Source organism: Copadichromis virginalis, linkage group LG18, assembly GCF_057382275.1.
Source record: "Copadichromis virginalis isolate Kocher_CV1m ecotype Utaka linkage group LG18, C_Virginalis_male_GT1.1, whole genome shotgun sequence".
NCBI classification, from domain to species: domain Eukaryota; kingdom Metazoa; phylum Chordata; class Actinopteri; order Cichliformes; family Cichlidae; genus Copadichromis; species Copadichromis virginalis.
The window spans coordinates 12,142,197-12,162,830 of record NC_140635.1 but is presented as its reverse complement, the minus strand read 5'-3'; the positions used below and the strand labels follow the sequence as shown (position 1 = coordinate 12,162,830).

At 41.8% G+C, this 20,634-nt stretch overlaps 1 protein-coding gene across 2 annotated transcripts; it reads left to right on the top strand.

Moving 5' to 3' along the window:
- Nucleotides 1–411: 411 nt before the first annotated feature.
- tmem200cb (transmembrane protein 200C, genome duplicate b) lies at nucleotides 412–17,858 on the top strand. 2 transcript variants are annotated; one of them, XM_085439636.1, is made up of 3 exons: nucleotides 412–796; nucleotides 7,779–8,141; nucleotides 15,663–17,858. In XM_085439636.1, exon 3 carries the CDS (start codon nucleotides 15,696–15,698, stop codon nucleotides 17,244–17,246), a length of 1,551 nt encoding a protein of 516 aa, XP_085295762.1. In that variant the 5' UTR covers nucleotides 412–796; nucleotides 7,779–8,141; nucleotides 15,663–15,695; the 3' UTR covers nucleotides 17,247–17,858. The 2 variants fall into 2 exon arrangements, with proteins under 2 accessions (XP_085295762.1, XP_085295761.1); XM_085439635.1 differs by lacking the exons at nucleotides 412–796; nucleotides 7,779–8,141 and adding an exon at nucleotides 12,911–13,106.
- The last annotated feature ends 2,776 nt before the right edge of the window (nucleotides 17,859–20,634 follow it).

Below are 20,634 nucleotides of genomic sequence, written 5' to 3'. Positions count from 1 at the left end.
ACTTTAAAGCAGAGCACCTAACTATAGCATTCCATAGGTATTAGTTGACATTTGGAGGTGGCCACCAGTGGCTATTGCACAAATTGCAGGTTTTTTTGTACTTACTGTACTTGCTTTGTGCTGCCATATTTAATCCTTTTCACCCCTGACACACACACACACACACACACACACACACACACACACACACACACACACACACACACACTTATGTTTTTTTTCACATTTTATGACAAAAATCCTTGGGACCCATCAAAAGCAATCTAATTTCCTGTAACTCAGAGGCAAACCGATGACTTGGCCCCTATGTTGCCGTGGCAGCCAACAGCCCCACTCTGCATATGATCAGTCTGTTGCCATAGCAGCCCTGTGGAGCTTTCCTGCCAGTCAGTCTAACAGAGAAGACGAGTGAACCAGCGGTGCCCCCATCCAAAGAGGCCTGCACGTCTTCATCTGTTGCCATGGCACCGTAATAGCGTTCTGGATAGATTTGGCATGGCAGGGAGTCACTTCCTTTATCTTCCAACACATTATATTGAGCTGAGCTCTCTTACGTTCAGTACTTACAACATGGTGAGCAGACAAAGGGAGCCGAAGGGGGAGAAAGTAGATGTCAGAAGACAGAACGGATCTCTGCTTAGATGTGCAGTGTGCTCATCGGGTGCTAATTAGGAGATACATTGAGATGGTGGATGTTAGAGACATGCCTAACAAGGTAGCCTGGAGTGGACGCTCCAGCTGACTCACTTTGTATCAGAATGAGTGGATATGTGGAGTCATATCTAGTGCAGTCACGGTGAGTATGTACCAAACCAGTTTAAATATGTACAAGCAACAATAGAGCCAGGGATTTCATAAATCCAATTTAAAGGCAGTGTTAGGAATATTTTTATGCAAACATGACATCAAATGAGAATGCGAACATTATGTGACAACGTAAAACAGGTTTTTTGGGGTGTGATCGATATCTTACAAGTGATGATTTTGGTCTAGGATTGCTGCATGCCTGTTTCCTGACAAGCTCACAATATCAACTTTAAAAAAACATGATGATGTAACTGGGGCACTGTTTAAGGAAAGAAAGGTGTTTAATTTTTTATATGTATTTTTTGTAGCTTTGAGCGCTAGAAAGGAAATTCTAATCTTCCCTGTATTGGCCTGGATACAGTATAAAAAAAGAAAGAAAAAAACATAACACTATGGTTATTGTCCGTGAGGAAGCGAGAAGCCTGTGCATTTTTGTATATGAGGATGCCTGTAAAATTAAGGGTGAAAAATGAAATATGATTAAAAACAGTGTTTTCCCAACAGCTTTTTTATGTGTGAAGATAAAGTCTTTGAGGCTTTGTGGTTTAATTACTGACAGTCAAAGCATGAAAGGTGTATTACATAACTGTTCACCTTGAGATGGAGTATTGAGTTTTCCAGGTTTGGATCGTCATCTCTTCATCTAATTACACTAAATGAATTTACATCACTAATCAAGATGACTCCATGCAACCTTATGGAGGCTGTCCTTGATAACACTGTTACATTATTCACCTTTCATCAGTCGCGCAGCTGGTGGAAACAGAGATGTTAAAGGGCTTTGGCACAACCCAGCCAGAAGTGACATTATCAGCTGAACATTCTTTGCTATGGATCCTCATGCTGGAGCTAGACTGTAAGTACTGCCAGCTTTTTCCTGTGGTAGACCATGGCAGTGCTGAGACTAAATCCATCTTCCCTCACCATGTGGTAACCTCAAGAGGATGATGACTCACGGTGGCTTCTGTAACAGCCCCCCCTCCGCCAAGACCCAGTGCCCCTGCTGGCACTTGTCCTTTCAGCAGAGGAAGACATGTGACTTATCAGAAACGGGCTGCATGGTGTTGTCTCACGTGGCACACCATGTCAGCAGCACCTTTGTAATGTCAAAGAATGTCTAGCTGCTTCTTGGTTGAGTTTCCTCCTCCTGGTCTTGCAGTTCGAGTCCTCTGATAGACGCCTTGTTAAGGTCATGGTCCTCATCCTGAGACTCACCAGACTCTGGAGAGTGTTAAATGTCACTTTAAGAACCTTCCAGTGTCGCGTTTTCTATATCTGAAACTGAAAATTTAACTAGTGTGGAATGGGAGACCAGTGCTCAACACAGCGGCATTCAGTCTGTTTTCCCTCAGGCCAAGGTTAAAGAAATAGTTTGACATATTGAGAAATAAACTTTCTTGCCAAGAGAAATCAAAAGCTTAATACCGCTTTATTCGATCCCCGACTACGATCTCTATTCTTAAAATATAAAGCAAGTGGTTATAGTTCAGCACAACTACTAATGTGGCCTTCTTCTAAATATCTCTAATTAACCAGTATTATATTATAAAAAATTTTGAGGGCAACAAAATGATATTAGTGTAAAAACTGCATGAAAGTCTCCTTTTTGTAGTGACTTTTAGTGTCAGTCGCTTTCAGTGAATACGACCTCCTTGTTAAACAAACAGTTTCTTCCTAGTCTTCTGCTGAGATGCACAAAGCTATGCACCGTCATAGCTTTACCCACAGTTGGCATCTGACATCAAAATCACAGCTCAGCATCATTCAGCCCCTATGTAGAATGTGCCCACAGTGTTCGTTTCAGCCTACGCAACTCTGTGGATATATGTATGCCACGCTCTGCATTTAATCTCAGCGTGCACATCTATCCATCACTATGAGCAGCAAATTCACATAGACCATCAGATGTGTGTGTTAGTTTTAAGGAGAGTGTATTATTAGGCCATTCTGTCTTGAATCATTTCTTTCCCGTTGTTCAAGGCAGCATCTGGCGTAACACTCCTTTGTCCCTCAGTGGGAATTGCCTTCAGGAACTCAGCCTCCACCTTAAAGGAGCCATTTAAGCACTCCAGGCAAATCTGTCACCGATGGATGAACAACAGCAGCTGACAAGTAGATAAAGCCTCGCTGATCAGCAATAATGGACAATTGAGTGGAAAAATGATTGGCTGTGGTGAAAAATGGTGGGGTGGATTGTAATGCAAGTCACAAAGTACTGACGTCAGGGGTACAATTTAGTGTTAACAATTGATCTGTCCAGTTCACAATGTTTGGATAACTGAGTGTCTGAACACTCAGTGCCAGAGGAAGGATTAGTGCTTATTCAAACAAATCCAAAAGTTAGAGAGAGACTGAATAAAATAAACCAAAAGATAAAGATGTAAAGGAAATGATGGATGGATGGATGGATGGATGGATGGATGGATGGATGGATGGATGGATGGATGGATGGATGGATGGATGGATGGATGGGACAACTGTAAAAAACTAACAAGAAGGCATGATACTCATTACACTGGCATCTCATTGTTAATGTGGCCACTTGGAAGCAATAGAGTGGAGCAGGTTGTTACCATATAATTGCTTTTTAACTTATATAATGAATGAAGGGATATATGGTCTGTGTCTGCCCGCATGTTTGCCCTGTGATTGACTGGTGACCTATCCAACTAGTGTACAGATTTCAACAGCACATCTCAGTTTTTCCAGATGATAAAGCAATTCTGCTGTAATAAATGAAAGAAATGTTTTAGCGTGACTCTTTGGGCTTCAGTTATAAGACATAAATGTGTAAAATAACAGAAAATTCTGGTAGCTCGTTGTCTAGATGGCCCTGTAATTATAAAACAGAAAGTTATTCTATTTATTTGTGAAAAAAACAGGAACTTTACTGTTATTTAATTATTTATTTATTTAATTACTTCAGTGTAATATGGATAAACGGGGGAGATTTTAAGCTTTTATGACTTCCTTTACACTTTCCAAAGGCATCCAGTGGGCCTGATTAGACTCTTTGCCGGATCGATTCTGGCCCCCGGACCTTATGTTTGACACCCCTGCTTTAGAGTATAATTACTGTAAGCAATCCATGCACATTGTCACATTGTTCTCTCATTTTCATTTGACAAATTGATCTTATAAAAGGAAGATGAATTATAGCTTCTTTAAATGAGATCTGCAGGTCACTTCCTGGCCATTGATTTTTCCTTAAAGAAGATTCATTGTTAACGTTTACAAAGCACAGCAAAATGCACAGGATCACTGACATAAAACAAACTTAAAGCAGACTCAGAGCACATAAGCAGACATTAGGCTCTGCCCTGCCTGCATCAATAATGTAGTTAAAACAATGGTGTGGATCGGTCATTGTCCCGCTACACTCCACTGTTCGAAGTGGGTTTTTTTGGGAACACAGGATAGTGATGAGTAGGCATTCTCGCTGGACCATTTGATCTTAGGCCAGTGTACAGACTGCTTTGTTGCTCTATTTTCCTTTCCTTTCCTGTTTTCCTGTCTCCCACTCTTGCTAGAAAAAGGTGGCAGTGGGTGAGTGTACACTATGTTCGAGTAATTTAACACAACATGTTCCGCTGCGTGCACTCATAATTTTTGGAGCCTTTTTGGCAGTGGGTACTGTTTACTATGATAGCCAGGGCTGTGATAAAATTGTTATGTGTGTGTTGTTTTTTTTGTTGGGTTTTTTTTTAGCCTTTTGGGCTCTGTTTTTAGGAAATATAATAAAAAGATCCATAACAAATGTCAGACATCAGAGATTCTGGTCTCACATGTCCTAGCCAGATAACCAGCATAACAAAGCTGACTTTTACCATGTAAAATAAGAAAACCTACTGTTGTCAGCTGTGGATTTAGCTGAGCTACATGTTCATGCTAACATGGACATTGTCAACATGACTTGCTGAAGTTCAAAACTGAGCAACAGAATGGGGAAGAAAGGTGATTTAAGTGACTTTGAACATGGCATCGTTGCTGGTGCCAGACCAGCTGGTCTGAGTATTTCAGAAACTGCTGATCTACAAAGATTTTTCCACACAACCATCTGTGGGGTTTACAGGGAAAGGCCAGAAAAAGAGACTATATCCAGTGAAGGGCAGTTCCCTTAGTGATAATGTGTTATTGATCCCAGAGGTCAGAGGAGAATGGCCAAACTACTTCAAGTTGACAGGTAGGCAAAAGTAACTCAAACAACCAATTGTTACAACCAAAGCAGAAGAGCATCTCTGAACAGGCAGTATATTGGACCTTGAAGATTGGAAAAACATTGCGTAGTCTGGTGAGCCATGATTTCTGCTGCAAAATTCTAAATTTAGGGTCAGAATTTGATGTGAACAACTTGAAAGCATGGATTCATCCTGCCTTATATCAATCATTCAGGCAGCTGGTAGTGGTGTAATATGTGGAGAATATTTTCTTGGTAGATTCTGGTAAGCATTTTTGAAACACCACAGTCTACCTGAGTATTGTTGATGATCATGTCTATTTTTTCATGACCACAGTGTAACCATGTTTTGATAGCTGCTTCCAAAAAGATAGCGCACCATGTTATAAAGTTTAGATAATCTCAAACTGGTTTCATGAAGTTCTAGCTATGCTAGCTAACAAGCTAGAACATAGCAACTAGGTTCCTAGTACATATCATGTAACATTTTGGTGCAGGTTTTAGAGTATGTTTACAGAGATTTAGGATGTCTACATTACATGTTTTGTAATATCTGTTCTAACTTTCCTAAATGTCTCCTGTGGAAAATACCCTCCACCTAACAAAAAACAAGTAAAACCACAAATTTTCAAAGAACATTACATCCACTCTGGAAACTAAGCTATATTGAAAGCAAAAAAATAAACTGAAACAAAATAAAAAGTAACTAGAAAATACAAACTATAATCTCTATGCCCTGTGTGAATTTGCTCAATAGTCTACTTCCGCATTCTTTTGGGGTGTTTCAGGGACCAAATAAAAAGGTTTTGCCAGATTATTGAACTCCAACATCTGTAAGTAGATAACTATAACTAACATTTTGATTTATATATTGGAACACTGAATTAAATATGTGTATGTTATATAGGTCTTTATGGTACTGAAACATGCTGTTGGAGCACAGGAGAAACATCAGCGGTTAACAACCAGCTGATGAACATGTCTGAATATTTAGCTGCTTTAGAAACAGATATTTCCCTCAGGAGTTGGTGCACTGCAGACCAATAACAGCTGGTAGGAAAGTGAATATTGGATTTACTGTTATCATTTAGCCGGAAAGCACAATCCCAAACAGAAGCTAATGGTAATGGATATCAGCTGGCTGTTAAAATTTTCACTGTGCTTTTTTTTTTTTTGATGTTATCACTGAAAGCACTTTACACTTCACGCCACACACACTCCTATTCATAAAGAACTAATGATACATTAGTGCAGTTTCCACATCTTGCCCAAGGACACATCAACATCTATAGTTCCAAAGTTGAAACTACAGATCTTCCGATTAGATTGTTCAGCAGCCAGATACGTGTTGGACAATATGTGTGCATTGTGTTGACAGCTGTTGATGGGCTGTCCCAAGTGGTTAAAACATCAATTAATGTGGGTTTAACATCGTTCAGAAGCAGATGGAAAGATTCCTGTGATGCTCTTTGGTTTTCTGCGAAGCACTTTGTTTCTCCACTCAAAATGAAATGTACTACATGAGTGCAGCCTTATTACATCTTCCTCAAAACTTTCTTGCTTTGCTTTGAGCGTTTCTCCATTATTATCCTTCTAATGTCAGCTTTTAATAACGAAGAATAATGACAGTACTGGCTGTGCTTCTCTGAGCCTCACAGCCAGTAATCAGTATTTATTCTGTATCTGTTACATGCTTGTGTGTTAAAGAGAGGTCTGAATCTATGATCCCTTCGCTTTGTCATATTGTCCATTTAAAGTTGTGATGAAAACGAAGGTTAAACAGGTTAGACTATTTTGCAGTTGTGGCTGAAACTGATTATCCGTCCAGATGCACACACAATGATATACAATAGTAACTCCATTCACTCACTTTGTTGGCAGAAGGAAAATTGCCGTCCTCTGAGTATGCTCGGACAGTTGGGATTTCAACTGTCCTTCCAGCAGTAGAGGTTAATTTGCCCGATAACACAAATGAGCCTGAGGCCTGCAAAGGCTTAATTCATTGGGAAATGTTGATTAAAATATTAGCATATGAAAAGATGAATGACCTCAAAGATTCTCTGGATAAAAGCAGTCAAAAGTGGTTGTGTTAGGTCAGCCACTGAGATGAAACCCTTTTGATTGGAAATACATTTTCCGGCTGTTGCTACACAACTGGGAATGTTGTGATGGAGATAAGTGATTAATGTGCTAAATATATGCACTGTAGGATCGACAAGGAAATTGTGTTTCTAAACAATCCGTGTTGTCAAATTTACAGCATATTCGACTCTCCAAAGTCAAACTAATATAATGGAGTCCTTTATCCCAGCAGTCATATCTATCTATCATCCACTGCTGTTTGTGTCACTCAATCTGGTGACTCACAAGTCTTTTGAAATGATTAAAGAGCTTATCCAAAGAAGAAAAACACTTTGGGGAACAATTGGCTTGTTGGTCTCCCATCGTGTCTCCAAACCTAGTCTCCAAACTTTCTGTGCCACAAAGTTGAGGTAACACTATATGTGTTACACAACAGAAAATAGAAATAGGAGTGGAGCTGTGAAAAAGACAAACTGGCCACATTAGCCTAAAACCCATTTATAGGATTGTGCTAAAATGATGAAAGGCTTCTTTTGCCATAGCCTGCATGTTTTTGAGACTGTGCTCTTGTTTTTTGGGGGGGTTTGTGTGTGCGTGTGTCCGTTTTCCAACATAGCGTTCTAGTTTCCTCTCAACTTTTTTGTTTTGAATTCTTCCATAAATCAAGCAGTGTTTGCAGTCATATCGGTACTTTTGCTTTCTCATTCTGCAGCTTTTGACTCATCTGAGAATGCATGACGTAACCGAAGGTCACGTAGCCCTGTGCGGCCAACGCCAAGATTCCTTCCACTTGGTTTACCTGCTCAGGTAATATCGTGTGACTGCTGCTGCTGTATCCATAGCAATGAACCCCTGCAAATGCCCTCGACCCAGGCTCCTCTGACGGGCTGATTAGCATGCATGGATGAGGCCTGAGCCCTTCACTGATTGGTCCTGTCAGTTCCTGGCATGGGTTCTGTCTCACCCCTGCAGAAGACCCAGCTGGCTGTATGCTGCCCTCCCATCAAGCTCACGCCTGCTGCATTCCACATGACTGGACTTGTCCTCCAGGACCCAGAGAACATGCTCCTATACAGTGAGTGTCAGTGCCAGCATGTCTCACTGAATCACATGAACTGACGGTTGTCTTTCTATGCATGTAGCACAAACTGCAGAAGTAGAAGCTCTAAATCTGCAAGAGAAAGAGGGTTGCTTTGACAGTTGTGCAGTGCAATAAATATCAAATGTTCTTATGTCATCCTATTTTTTCCCTGGTTTCTCTGGGTGAGCTCTTTTCATTATCTCCCCATTCCATTTTGAGGGGGCGACTTCTAAAAATGTCAGCTAAAGAATATGCTGTGTACAGCCTGTCAGCTATCACTTTTGCCCTCTCATTTGATTCTCTGTTGCCTCTGTCCCAGCCCTCCAGCCTAGATAAAAAGGAACCTCTTCTAAGGTGTTTTGCGAGGCATTATGAAACGGTTGCCATGGATACCCAGTCTGAACAGGCTCCACATACAGGCAGCAGAATAGAAAATGACAGATGCAATATTTCACATTTCAGAAATTCCTCTTTCTCTCGTCAGCACACAGGCTGATGGACTGTTGTGTTAAAAATGCCAAAGATCAAGACCCTAAAAATAGGTCTGCCGGGCGATGTTGTGGTCCTCATTTGAGGCGCTGCTTGCTTCGTGTTCCACAGTGACTTGAATGGTGTTTTCCGCCTCATTTTGGTTTTTGTTGTTTCTCCCTGAAGAGATGACCTATATTATCTAGGATGGGAGATCAAAGAAGGCTTCCTCACTGATCTTATGAAGCTCGCGTCTTCCAAGCCCCGAGAATTAGTCCAGATTGCGCAACAGCCTCGCTCCCCTGCAAAATGTGGCCATGAAGGCAAACACTGCATGGAAAAACAGCTTCTTTTGTAGTTGTTCAGCCTACAGGGTTCATGATCCTGCAGTTTAGGAATTGCACAGCTTTTTGATGTTCAGGATTGTAATTACTGCCTTTTCTTTAGGTAATGCATACTCGGCACAATTCTGTTTTGTTGCCCAACTGATAATCATATTCAGAGAAAGTTGTGCATAAACTAGGGCTCAATATATGCATTTACTTTTTGAAAAACTTTGGTACAACTCAGTTCAAACTTAAAAGTTGTCCGAGTTTTGTATCTGGGTCTGTTTTATCTTGCAAAAGACACTGGGTCCATATTTTACCCATGAATTCCCATTAGTGTTACAAGCTGATGATATGTGAGCTAATATTGGCCTCTATCCGAGTCCTGGGTCCTTGCTCGCCTATTAATCAGCCATTTACACTATGTGGAAATGAAACAGGGCCACCAGTGGGAACCAGCTACCTGCTGGGAGCAAGCATTCACCTGCTGCTCTCTATTCACACCCTCTCCTGATACTTCCTCATCAATTTATTGGTCTCTCTTCCTGCGATGACTGGGCGTCTTGCTCCATTTCCAGCGTGCTGCATGATGTCAGTGACGCATGGCTGCTGAACATAGAACCGGACGGACCCGAAATGCCCATATGTCTCCATGACCTGTATCAGTCTTAGCGCTGTCATGCATCTCATTAGCCACAACCATAATCTGCACATGGACCCAAATGGTCATTCATCAAATGGAGGTCTTCTCCCAACAGCACCTGAGTAGTGGTGCCGAAGATGGTTACTCTGGGAAACTTTGGTGTGATTTATGAGGAGGCCCAACATTCCCATGTTGTGGAAGATAATGAACATAGTGGCTCTATGGGCCAAGAGACTGATGCGTCTGGAGTTAAGCTTTCATTGCAATGGGTTTAGGTAAAGAGTAGAAATTCAGCTTTTTGACCCTGTTTATATACCTGCAGCAATTGGGGAGCTTGGTGGATTCATTGAGTTCTAACAGATAATCTAGTCAAACGATAAGTCTGAGGATATTTCATATTTTCTTGGAAATAACAAAAAAATGGCAAAACCCACAAAATATATAGATGCTGCTAACAACTATTGATTATGTGGCAATATTCTAATAACTTAGAGCTCCACGAATGTAGCTAAACTAGTTAAAAACATCTATGAAGCACATTGTTGCTGGGGGTTTGTTTGTTATAATGAACATGGGCAATGTAATTTGTTTTGTGTCCACCACTCACCCCTCTGCTTTTGTAGCTATTTTTAGAGAGTCAATTGTGTATTCACCTGCAGCTGAAAATAGGCCCCTTAATTTTAGTATGAGTAATGTTTTCTAAAGGTCAGTGCCCAACGGTTTAAGGAGATTATTTTTCAAAGAATTAAAAAATATAATTCGTGTTCTTATTCTGAATATATTTTTGTACAGGCCAGTGGGCACTGGTTAGGGATGTGAGCCCTAAACATTGTTGCCTTTTGTTTTGATTGGATTTGATTTGAAGAAAAAAATCCTTTATCCTTTAATCACTGAGAGCTCAGATCAGAAAAAAATCAGCTTAACTGATGAACCATCATCACTCTTGGTCATCACCTCTAAGAGCTAGAAATGTGGCATGACCTGATCTTTTGAACTGACTCCTAACTTCAGGTGTAATTGTGGCAGCATTTCCTGGGGGCAGCTGATCTCTCGCTGCGCCCACATTCCAAGTTCCTACATTCCCAATTAACTTATGAGACCAAGCTAAGAAAGAAATGAACTGAACGCCCCGCAGCTCCTGAAACTGCTTCAGACGGATCTTTTAGCTGTTAACCGGCATATTACACTCAAAAAGAATGTTGGATGAGGAAATGGAGCCAAAGGACAAAGTGAATGTCTTCTTCTGTGCTGTGGCTGTGCAGATACAGTAACAAAGCTGGTTATGTTTCAGTTGCAGAAGCGCTGGAGCTATTTTTGACACTACAGTATATGAGAGCTTCTCTGTGGAGATACTTCGATATGTGAGAGATGATGTGGGGTTTTTTGTTTTTTGTTTTTGGATAAGGATCAGAATGTTCTATAGAAGCAGATTTGTTAGGGCTTGAATAGAACTGTATATGCAGGGCACATCATTCATAGCAAGCAGGACCGGAGGCTGGTGTTTTAAATAACCGTGACAGACATGATATGATCACTGAGGAATAAATTGAATTATTGAATTACTGCTGATGGAAGACCCAGTATTAGAAGACTAAAACATAGCGAAAGCTCTATATCGCTCTTTCCATCCCATCTTTTTACTTTTTACTTTTTCATATTCCTTCATTTCTTTCCATATGTAGTGAAAACCAGCTGTAATTTATCACTGTGCTGTAGGTGAATTTAATTACCTGGGGAAGTCTTGATAATAAATGATTAAGTATGCAAGGGCATAGTCATTAGGGAAAGTTGGGAAGTCTGCAGATTTTTTTAAGTAGAAGTTTCTACAAAAGTCTGCAGTCTGCTCTTTTTCCTTGTGTTACAGTGGAATACATCTTTGGCGTGGAACACATAGATTGAAGGCGCTGATAGTGGATCCCATCCCATCCTCTATTTGAGACAGCAGAGTGAGCCCAAACTTTATTTGAATTCCCTGCATTTCCTATCTCGCCTGTACTGATAAACAGCAAGAAGAGAAAAAAAAAAACCCTTTGAAATACAGTGCAATCAAAAAATAGAGAAAAGTGTCAGGCTAAACTTGTGAATCTGAGAGTGGGATCTCAGGCTGATTACTGATTGGAATGAAGTGTTGTTGAAGGGGGGTGTAATCTCTTGAAAATGAGATCGTACTAGAGAATTGATGTGCAGATAATGATGTGAATAAGTGTGTTGACTGCAGTGCTTTGGATTGCATCTGTTGCTATCTTTAAAAATAGATAGCAACAGATGTATATTTAGAACATCAACGATTAAGAGATGCAGGAGGTAAGTATTTCCTCTTTTTTTTTTGCACCAAGCTGCTTTCAAAAGCTGCTTAAAGTGACTGAATTAAAAGTGTAACCACATCAAGACAAGAGATGCTTTCACTTGCCCTTAAAAATAACAGACACACAACTTATATTCAATCAAATATTCAATAAATCATGTTAAGACACGATCTGTGCTGATTCTTTTGCATCACTATCTGTTGACTTATTTTCATGGAACATCATATTTTGGAATGTTTGTTTGCAGTAGCAGGATTTTAAGTCTCTGTCAGAAACACTGAAACGTCTGTTGTGTCACTGTGTCTTACTATACCACACAAGCTTAGAGCTATACAGAAATCTGTTCCAGACCTACAGACCTACAGTGCACCAGTCAACACTGGGGATTAAAGACAGCTCTTTAAAACTCCGTCGGATTATTTACCATGTCTCTGTATATTTCGACTCTGACTGCGGCATGCACGCTAGAGTTTTTTCTCTGTTCCTTTCCTCTAATTTATGCCATAAACAAAACACATTTCTGGGTCATAAATTTGCAGCCAACTCTCTGGAGCATCAGAGCTGAGCTTTGTTATGTGTGCTTCCTCTGGCCAGTGTAGAGCTGCTGCCTCTGTCTCCAGTCTCACATCACTAAAACACATCTGGACTCTGTCATATTTAATTTTGTTAAACACAAAGACACAGCATATAAGCAATTATAGCAATCTAACCCAACTGGGGGGAAGGTAAGGATAGAAAACCAAATGATAGATGATGCATTTGGTGTATTTAAATGTGGACTTCAACTCCACTATGTGCAGTTTTAAACCCATAGTATAGTAATTCACTCATGCATGGTATTTCTGCTTGTTTAACCACATGCAAATGAAAAGCCTGGATGACAAGTTGCAATTGTCATCAAACTCCCCAAACAACAGTGCAAATACATAAATCAAGGAAAGTCTCATGGTGCAGAATCTTTGTCTTTCTATAGAGGTAAGAAATCCTGAAAAATCTGGAGGTGTTTGCAGTATGATAACAGCTCTCCCCTTTCTCGTTACTCAATAATCACCACCAATGGAAATGCGGTTGGCCCGCCCCTGCCGGTCTATTGTGAATCTGCGTTCAACTGGGTACCACTCTTCCAGCCTTGGCACCAAAGTGGCGCACCACGACATGCACAGCTGAACGAGGAGTGCGCCTTTGAAGATGTTTGATTGCCAAGCTACAATTTCTGGTGAGAGACGCGCTGATTTACGATTTTATTTAATCTGCGGTTTTTATCAGGCGGGCTATTTTTCGCGCTTATGAAGCGGGTCTGATTCCCGGTGTCGAGGTAGAACGAGGTTTGTGAAGTGGTTTAATTCTGCGACCGCCTCGTTTAGGTTGGTAGTATTTGTGAAAATCGAGTAAGTCGACATGAGTTTTTGATGTCAGGAAGGCGGTAGACTCAGAGCACTGGGCACTGGAGTCCGTTTACTTTCATTTATGATGCTGCTTTTTATACATATATAAATATTTCGATTGGTCTTCCTGATAGCACGCCTCCTCTTTCAAATGCACGACAGATAAAAATGTGTAAATAGAGCACCATTTCAAATGCGGATCGGCTCATGCCGCTTAACTTTTTTATGGTCGTGGTGTTGCCAATAGATACCGATTTCGCATAAGTTGTGAAGGCAAAGCAGGGAGAGCCGAAGGCATTGCTTGCTATAATTTTTTATTTACGACACAACTCTGAATTGTAGTTTCAGTTATGAAACCACGAGCTTCGTCAGGGCCGTGGAAGAAATATGGATGTTTGTCATCTGTCTGCACCTTGTGAGACCCCCTCCTCCTCCAATACCGTATTTGGCTTTGTGTTGGAGCGAGAAGCGTGCGTCGTGGTTCTGGGCATTTTCACGGCACCCCCAGCTCCACGGCAGCTCGTGTTTGCTTCACGGGATTTTTTACAACAGAAGGGAAACAGATGCGCCCTAATGTCAACAGCCGATTACTCACGCAACATTGCGCGAAAAATGCGCCCCCGCAGCTCAGACGGACTGAGCGTTAAGACCACCCTGGTCTCCGTTTTGCCACACGAGCTGGGGGGGTTTCTTTTTGGGGGGGGGCGGGGGCGAACCGACGGGTTGGCAGCTTCCTGTTCAGCACCGCAGACAGAGACAAAATCCGACTTGTCCACACCCGCTTTTGGTCCACGTTACCGCTGCCCTTCTCTCCCCAAACATAGAGAGAGTACCGCCTACGCCTTATCGGTTTTAGTGCAGGTTGAGTTGCTCTCGCCCAGGACGTATTTTGAGTGGTTATTGGATGTGATATACACTGAAAGTCGCTATAAACAGCAGCTGAGTACCTGTGTGATGTTTGCTGAAGCTCAGGTGCAGAGGTCCGTGCTCTACTTTCGTTGGAACAGCATGTAATAACTTGAATTATAAAGGGATTTCGAAGGCCATCGTGATTATTATTTTGTCCCACGACAGCTTTTGAAAACGTCTTATTAAATGGAAGGAGTGTCATGAATAAGTTATTCACGAACCCAAGGTCTAAGTCTTACACAGTCAGGCGTGATTTATAAAATTAAATATCTAGCTATAGACACAATCAGACAGGGGCTAGAATCTGTCTAATTAATCATTCTTATCCTCTGATTGTTATTCACCACATGTGGTTGGTGCGCATCAGCAGATGTCTGTAATCATGATAAGTGTTGGTGGCTTCGTTGCCCTTTGAACCAGAGCTTCTACGATCAGTCAGCAGTGGCTGGTCTGCGTTGCATAATCGTAAAAACCCCAAACAAATTTAAACATCCTACATGGCTGTGTTGCTGTGTAAACACATGGCTAATAGCTCATATTTGCCTTTGTGATGTGGTGTGTGTGTGTGGATGCAGTCATGTTGAAGCACAGCTGCACTGGTTGATGACGAAATGGATTTGGGTGGAAAGCAGGAAGGGATAGTGTTTTATGGGAGAGATTGGTGGAAGAAATGAGAGGCAGAGAAGGAGAGCAAGAAAAACAGAGTGAGGTGGAGAGAACATGCCTGCTGGCCTCCTGTCTGGACACATTACATTTTCATAGGCTGATATCGCACAGCTGAATATAGATAACAAGCACTTCTTGTTCTACGCTGTCAACTTGGGTTTTTGTCTGTCTTTTGCTTACGTCTTCAGATTTGTAGATCCAGCAGCAGCAGATGTATACTATCTTTTATTTAGACTCCTTCTGATGACTAATATTTGCCTCTGCCTTTAGTCGGATTAGTGCAAAGAAGCAGGCTAAATAAACCTGTTGCGTAATCTGAGATTCAGGGCTGGATTAAATCACTGGCAGACCATGAAAATTAGCCATGGCCCTCCTTTAGGTCCTCCTTGGACAGATTTTGTTGCTAATATCTTACTAGTATTCCACCTCTGATATTTTTTTTACACCTTAAAGAAATTCTTGACGAGAATTTGATGAAAAATAAAAACATGTCTGTACAGCAGATACACAGCTTGAGCAAAAGTTTTGAAACAGGCAACTTCATTGTACCCAGTAGTAATGAAATCCCTCTGCCAGGTTCTCTAAAGCTCACCAAAGAATTAACTTCTCCCCATGCTTTACACCTTTCTTCTAAACTAACCTTCACATGTTAGCATTTTTATTTTTTTAGAGTGAAACTAGATAAATGCTAAGACTCTTATCGTTTGAGCTTACCGAGATCTGACTTGTAGTAGTATGCAGTATGCAGTAAACATCCTCTCTGCTCTCTCCTCAGGCTTATCTTCTCTCTCTTTTGTTTTGTGTTCTCACAGACTGAGTGACAAGCCTGTGGTGTAGTCGCCACCATGATAGCCACGGGTGGCCTGCTGCGCATGAACAGGCGCCAGGATTCGCTCCGATCGAAAAACCGAGCGGAGAACAAACGGAAGAGGAAATCCAAGAAAAAGAAGAAAAACGATGTGGTGGTGGTGAAGGGCAAACTCAATCTCTGCTCCCCTGCTGGTTTGGTGGCCGCTGTTGGAATTATAGTTCTTATGGTTGGGATTTCCATGGCTGTACTGGGCTACTGGCCCAGCCAGAACCAGCAGGAATACCAGGAGCGCCGCAGAACCGGGGGATTTCACACCAGCAGGATGAGCTATTCCAAAAGTCCTCAGATTACCTCCAACCTGACCCGTGGTGAGCCTTCCTCTGGCCAATCAAATCTGTTCAACCAGAGTCATTCTAACACCAGTGTTTCCAGCCCGTCCCGTCACTGTGGCTTTTTCTGTGACTTCCTGGATAACTATTTGTATTCAGACAACCTGAAAGTCTTCGGACCACTTGTGATGGGAATTGGTATCTTTCTCTTCATTTGTGCTAACGCCGTCCTCCATGAAAACCGAGACAAGAAAACTAAAATCATAAACCTGAGGGATATCTACTCCACAGTGATAGATCTGCACAGCATACGATCAAAGGAGTACTCACCTCTGAACGGCATGGTGAATTACACCCAGTCAAAGAGTGCAGAAGGGCCGTCGGGTACATTCCCAACAAGTGGGATGCTTACTCGCAGTTCCTGGCCCTCCACTGGAATCACTTTCAAAGGTGAGGTAGATGGCGAGGAGGTATTCAGACGCTCCTCATTGGTCAGCAGGCCTCGTAGCTTGTCCAAAGATGTGCAGAGCTTCACAGAGACTGTCTATAGCATCTATAAAGACTACAGCAATAGCAGTGAGCAGGCACCTCAGCCCCGACAATGGGAGACCACCTCCATCGTCACCTCTTCTGTGAACGCTTTTACCCTGCCAGTAATCAAACTGAACAACTGTGAGGTGGGGGAGAAAGCAGAGGCAGAGGGATGCTCAAAGGAGGAGGTTGTTATAGAAGCTGCTGCTGAAAACATAAGTGAGGAGGGACAGGCCAGCAGCAGCAGCCAGAGAGACGTGATGTACGGTAAGCAGAAGGAGGCTTCGATCATGGACTCTCCTCCTCCTCACCGGAGCCACGAGGACACCGACACAGGTATCCAAGAGGGGGTGCCGCAGGCTCAGCGTCAACCGCAGAGGCCTCAGCTGTTTCCGCCATCTCCTGTTGCCAGGGCAATGGGTTCACGGCTGTCGCTCAACTCTCTCACGGATCAGCCCAGGCCAGCACGCCGCTGCAGCTTGTCTGTGTCTGGGTGCCGTCAAGGTGACAGAGCCAGGCGGTTCAGCTACCCCCGTCTGGAGCACTCCAACAGCAAGGGCTACATAAAACTGAATGACCTGGGGGGTGAATCCTTCGAAGCCCCCGACGCAGACACTTCTTTGGTGGCCCCTAAACAGGAAGTAGCAATGGACGCAGCAGCGGCAGAGGAAGAAGCTCAGGGACAGGACAATTTGGCGACACCGAGCACCTCTGGAGAATCCTAGGCCTCTTAAAACTCTTTGATGTCTTGTTATTTGCTTCGCACCCTCTTATGTGATTGCTAATGGGTGAAGCTGGCCATTAGAGAGGAAAGGAAACACGGAGAGTAAGCAACTAAGGACTATTGAAACATAGCCATGAATACTCAAGAGCAAGACTCTTTATAAATACACCAGACCAACAGTTCAAAATTCAGATGTAATTTTTCTATTTTTTCAATGTAGCAAGAGCAATACTAAAGACTTGTAAGGAGATTTAGAAATGGTTTGTAAAAAAAAAAAGAAAAGAAAAGAAAATTTGATCAGATGAGGGTTTTTTTTTTCTTTTGTATAAGAGTAAGGCAAACATTGTAGCTTGTAGAATTGCCAAAACTTTCACTCTGAACTACTGTCCAACATGTCGTACTGTAGCATTAACATATGCCACAGATATTTAAATAGTCTAGATTTGCTTCTCTGCATTGTTATGTGAATACCACGTGAATAGGTGAACTGAACTGAATCTCAGGTAGATGTCTGGCTTAGGATCGGGACCTTGAGGACAAGGTCTTCCCTATGTGCACACACTTGTTTATATGAAACATTCATGGTTTAATAAATTTGACTGTAACACCTCCATTGGGTCTAATAGATGTCTTTGTGTGATATTAGATTAAATGCCACGAATGCAAAATGGCTTGTTTGCTCCAAATAGTTTCACTTGCGTTAAGAAAAATTAAAAGGATTAAAAAACTGGAAGTCGGACTATGATTGATTGTGTGGCAAACGTAGAGACTGTATGGATTTTTTTTTCCTGGACTTTAGCCGTACTTCTCATTACTGGGAAACACTGCAGTGGTATTGATGTTTTATTATTTCTGCCAGCTGAACCGAGACCAGTGACCTATAAGTGACCTTTACAACAGTCTTCTTAATAATTGTCTTCACTATTACAAAGGGAAGTTAACAGCTGAGTATCTGCTCAAATGGGTGACAAAATAAACAGGGAAAAATAAAATGGGCGTTTATTGATAATAGTGACTGTCATAACTGTCAGTGCCCAATAACTCACCTGGTTGAGCAGGTGACCCGGAGGTCAAAGGCTGCTGTATAGGGGTCTGAGCACAAGTCTAGATCAGATAGTTTCCTGTGTGTCATTTCCGCACGATCTCTTCTACTGTATTGTCAAATAAGGCCTCAAAATGCTAAAAAAAAAATCCCTTGAAAATCATGTTCAGCTGAGATCTGGCAGATAGATGCTAATCATTCAACAATCCCTTGACTTCATCATAATCTGCTACTGTACTATTGTACTTTTTAACCTCACTGCAGTTATAGATACACCTTTAAGTTGTGCACATAAAATACAATAGACTTACTCTATAGCCAGCCCTATATTTTTTTTTAATATAGTTACTTATATGAGATAAATGCATGCCTTGTACTGTTGTAAATGCATATTGCACCACTGCCACTTCACTGTGTATACAGTGCTGCGCATCATAGAGCCAGGCCCCTTTCTTTACATTTTGCTTCTAAAATGCTTTCTTGTATTTTTTTAAGAGATCTTGAGCAACAGTTCTCCGGGGCTTATGAAGGTCGTTCATAAAAGTGCCATCAGATTTTGAATCTACCATGCAATACCATCTGTCAAGTGTCCGATTAGCAACGGCTTTGTTTTTTGTTTTCTCAGCATAATGATGATCCAAACACACTGCCACTGCAGTAAAAGCATGAGTGAACACTATCAGTCATGCATTGGCCTCCCCAAAGCCCGGACCTTAACATTACTGATGCAGTGTGGGATCAAATGTCAACCAACAGTCCTTCAACAAGCCTGGAGAACAATTCCTTAAGTATACTTAAAGAAACAGACAGTTCAGAGTTCAGGCTGTGTTGAAGAGTAAAGGTAGCTATAGCAAAACGTTGACTTTCAAGCTCATTGGAAGTACACAGACTCTGTTTTTGCCTTATACACATTTCTATGTATGCTTGCATCCGTTTCAATAAATTCCTGTGACTATTTTTATTTTCTTTGTTAAATAAAAAGAAATAAGGGGTACTTCAAGACTGTTGCACAGCACTCATCTTCCAAGTCCTACATATTGTTAACAGTTCTTACAGGATCAGACAAAAAGTCCACTTCGAAGTTTGCAGACTATTCACGAGAGGAGCCAGCGCAGCTCAGCCTAACGTGGCCATCTAGTGGTCATGTGATGTTTGAAAAAAACAGAAGAAGAAGAAGAAGTACAAAAAATAAAGCGACCAGCAGGTGGCACTGGGTCTATGCTGGTTGAGTCGTGGGCGTGCCCGTTTATGAGCACCACGGGGCCGATTTCTTTTTAGAGGCAGGAGGGGGCGGGGTCAGCTCGCTCCGTCTCTGGGAAGGTTTGCCAAATCTGGCGCTCACAGGTGTGTGATCCCTTTCACCCGGACGAGACCCACGCAGGGGATTCCTGGTCTTCGTAGCGCTCCCTGACCAACAGCTGGCGTTTGGGGAGTTTGTGTCCCCTCGCTGAACACTCAGGTAAAGTGCTCGCTTGTGTTTACACTGTTGTTTAGTTTGTGTGTCGAAAAACAGGCTGTCACTATATGAGCACGAGCAAACTTAAGTCGGGTTTTTTTTGTAATTAATGCAGCATTAGGATGTTATATGTGGTTGTTAATATTTCTAAAGGGCTATTCTCGTCGTCTGACATATCTTAGTAATGTTCTGTTTCATTTTTCATGTCTTTTTTCCGTTGCAATCACCGGGCTTTCCACCACAACTTGACCTGCTGCTTTCCCGGCGATCTGTTACATTTCAAACGGTGAGTACAAGTGTTTATGGGCAACAATGTGAAACACACAGAGAGACAAGCACAAGGAATAATTTGGAGTTAGAACAAAATACGTTTCAAGCGGCAGCCACTTCACACATTATACTGCAGAGTAAAGGGCCAAACAGACGCGATCAATACTTTACCTCGCTTTATTTTGAAAATCTAACGTGACGGAGCATTGAGAAACTTCGTGTAACAGCTGTTTAAAAGTGAAAACAAGTCAGATCCATTTCTTCCCGATACAAATACAAAGCCCTCGATAAATCTAAGTTCTGTGTCACACTTTTGACTCAAGTCTTTTACAATTTGCTGAATGCGTCTATAATCTCCTCATCAGCATTTTTCTCGGGCTATTTCTTAACTCGTTTCTTCTCATAACTGCTGAGGAAGCACTTCTTGTTTTCTTTGACACACACAGACACCTGATTAAATGTTTGCTGGGCACAGACAGGCTATTCGGAAAGGGGAAGTTGTCACAGCATGTGTTTCCTCTCCTTGAAATAGAGAAGACGTTTCTGTTATAATATTCTCTTTCATCTACACTGAACTGAACATTCATCTCATGGCATTGTTAATAGGGAGGTCCATATGGC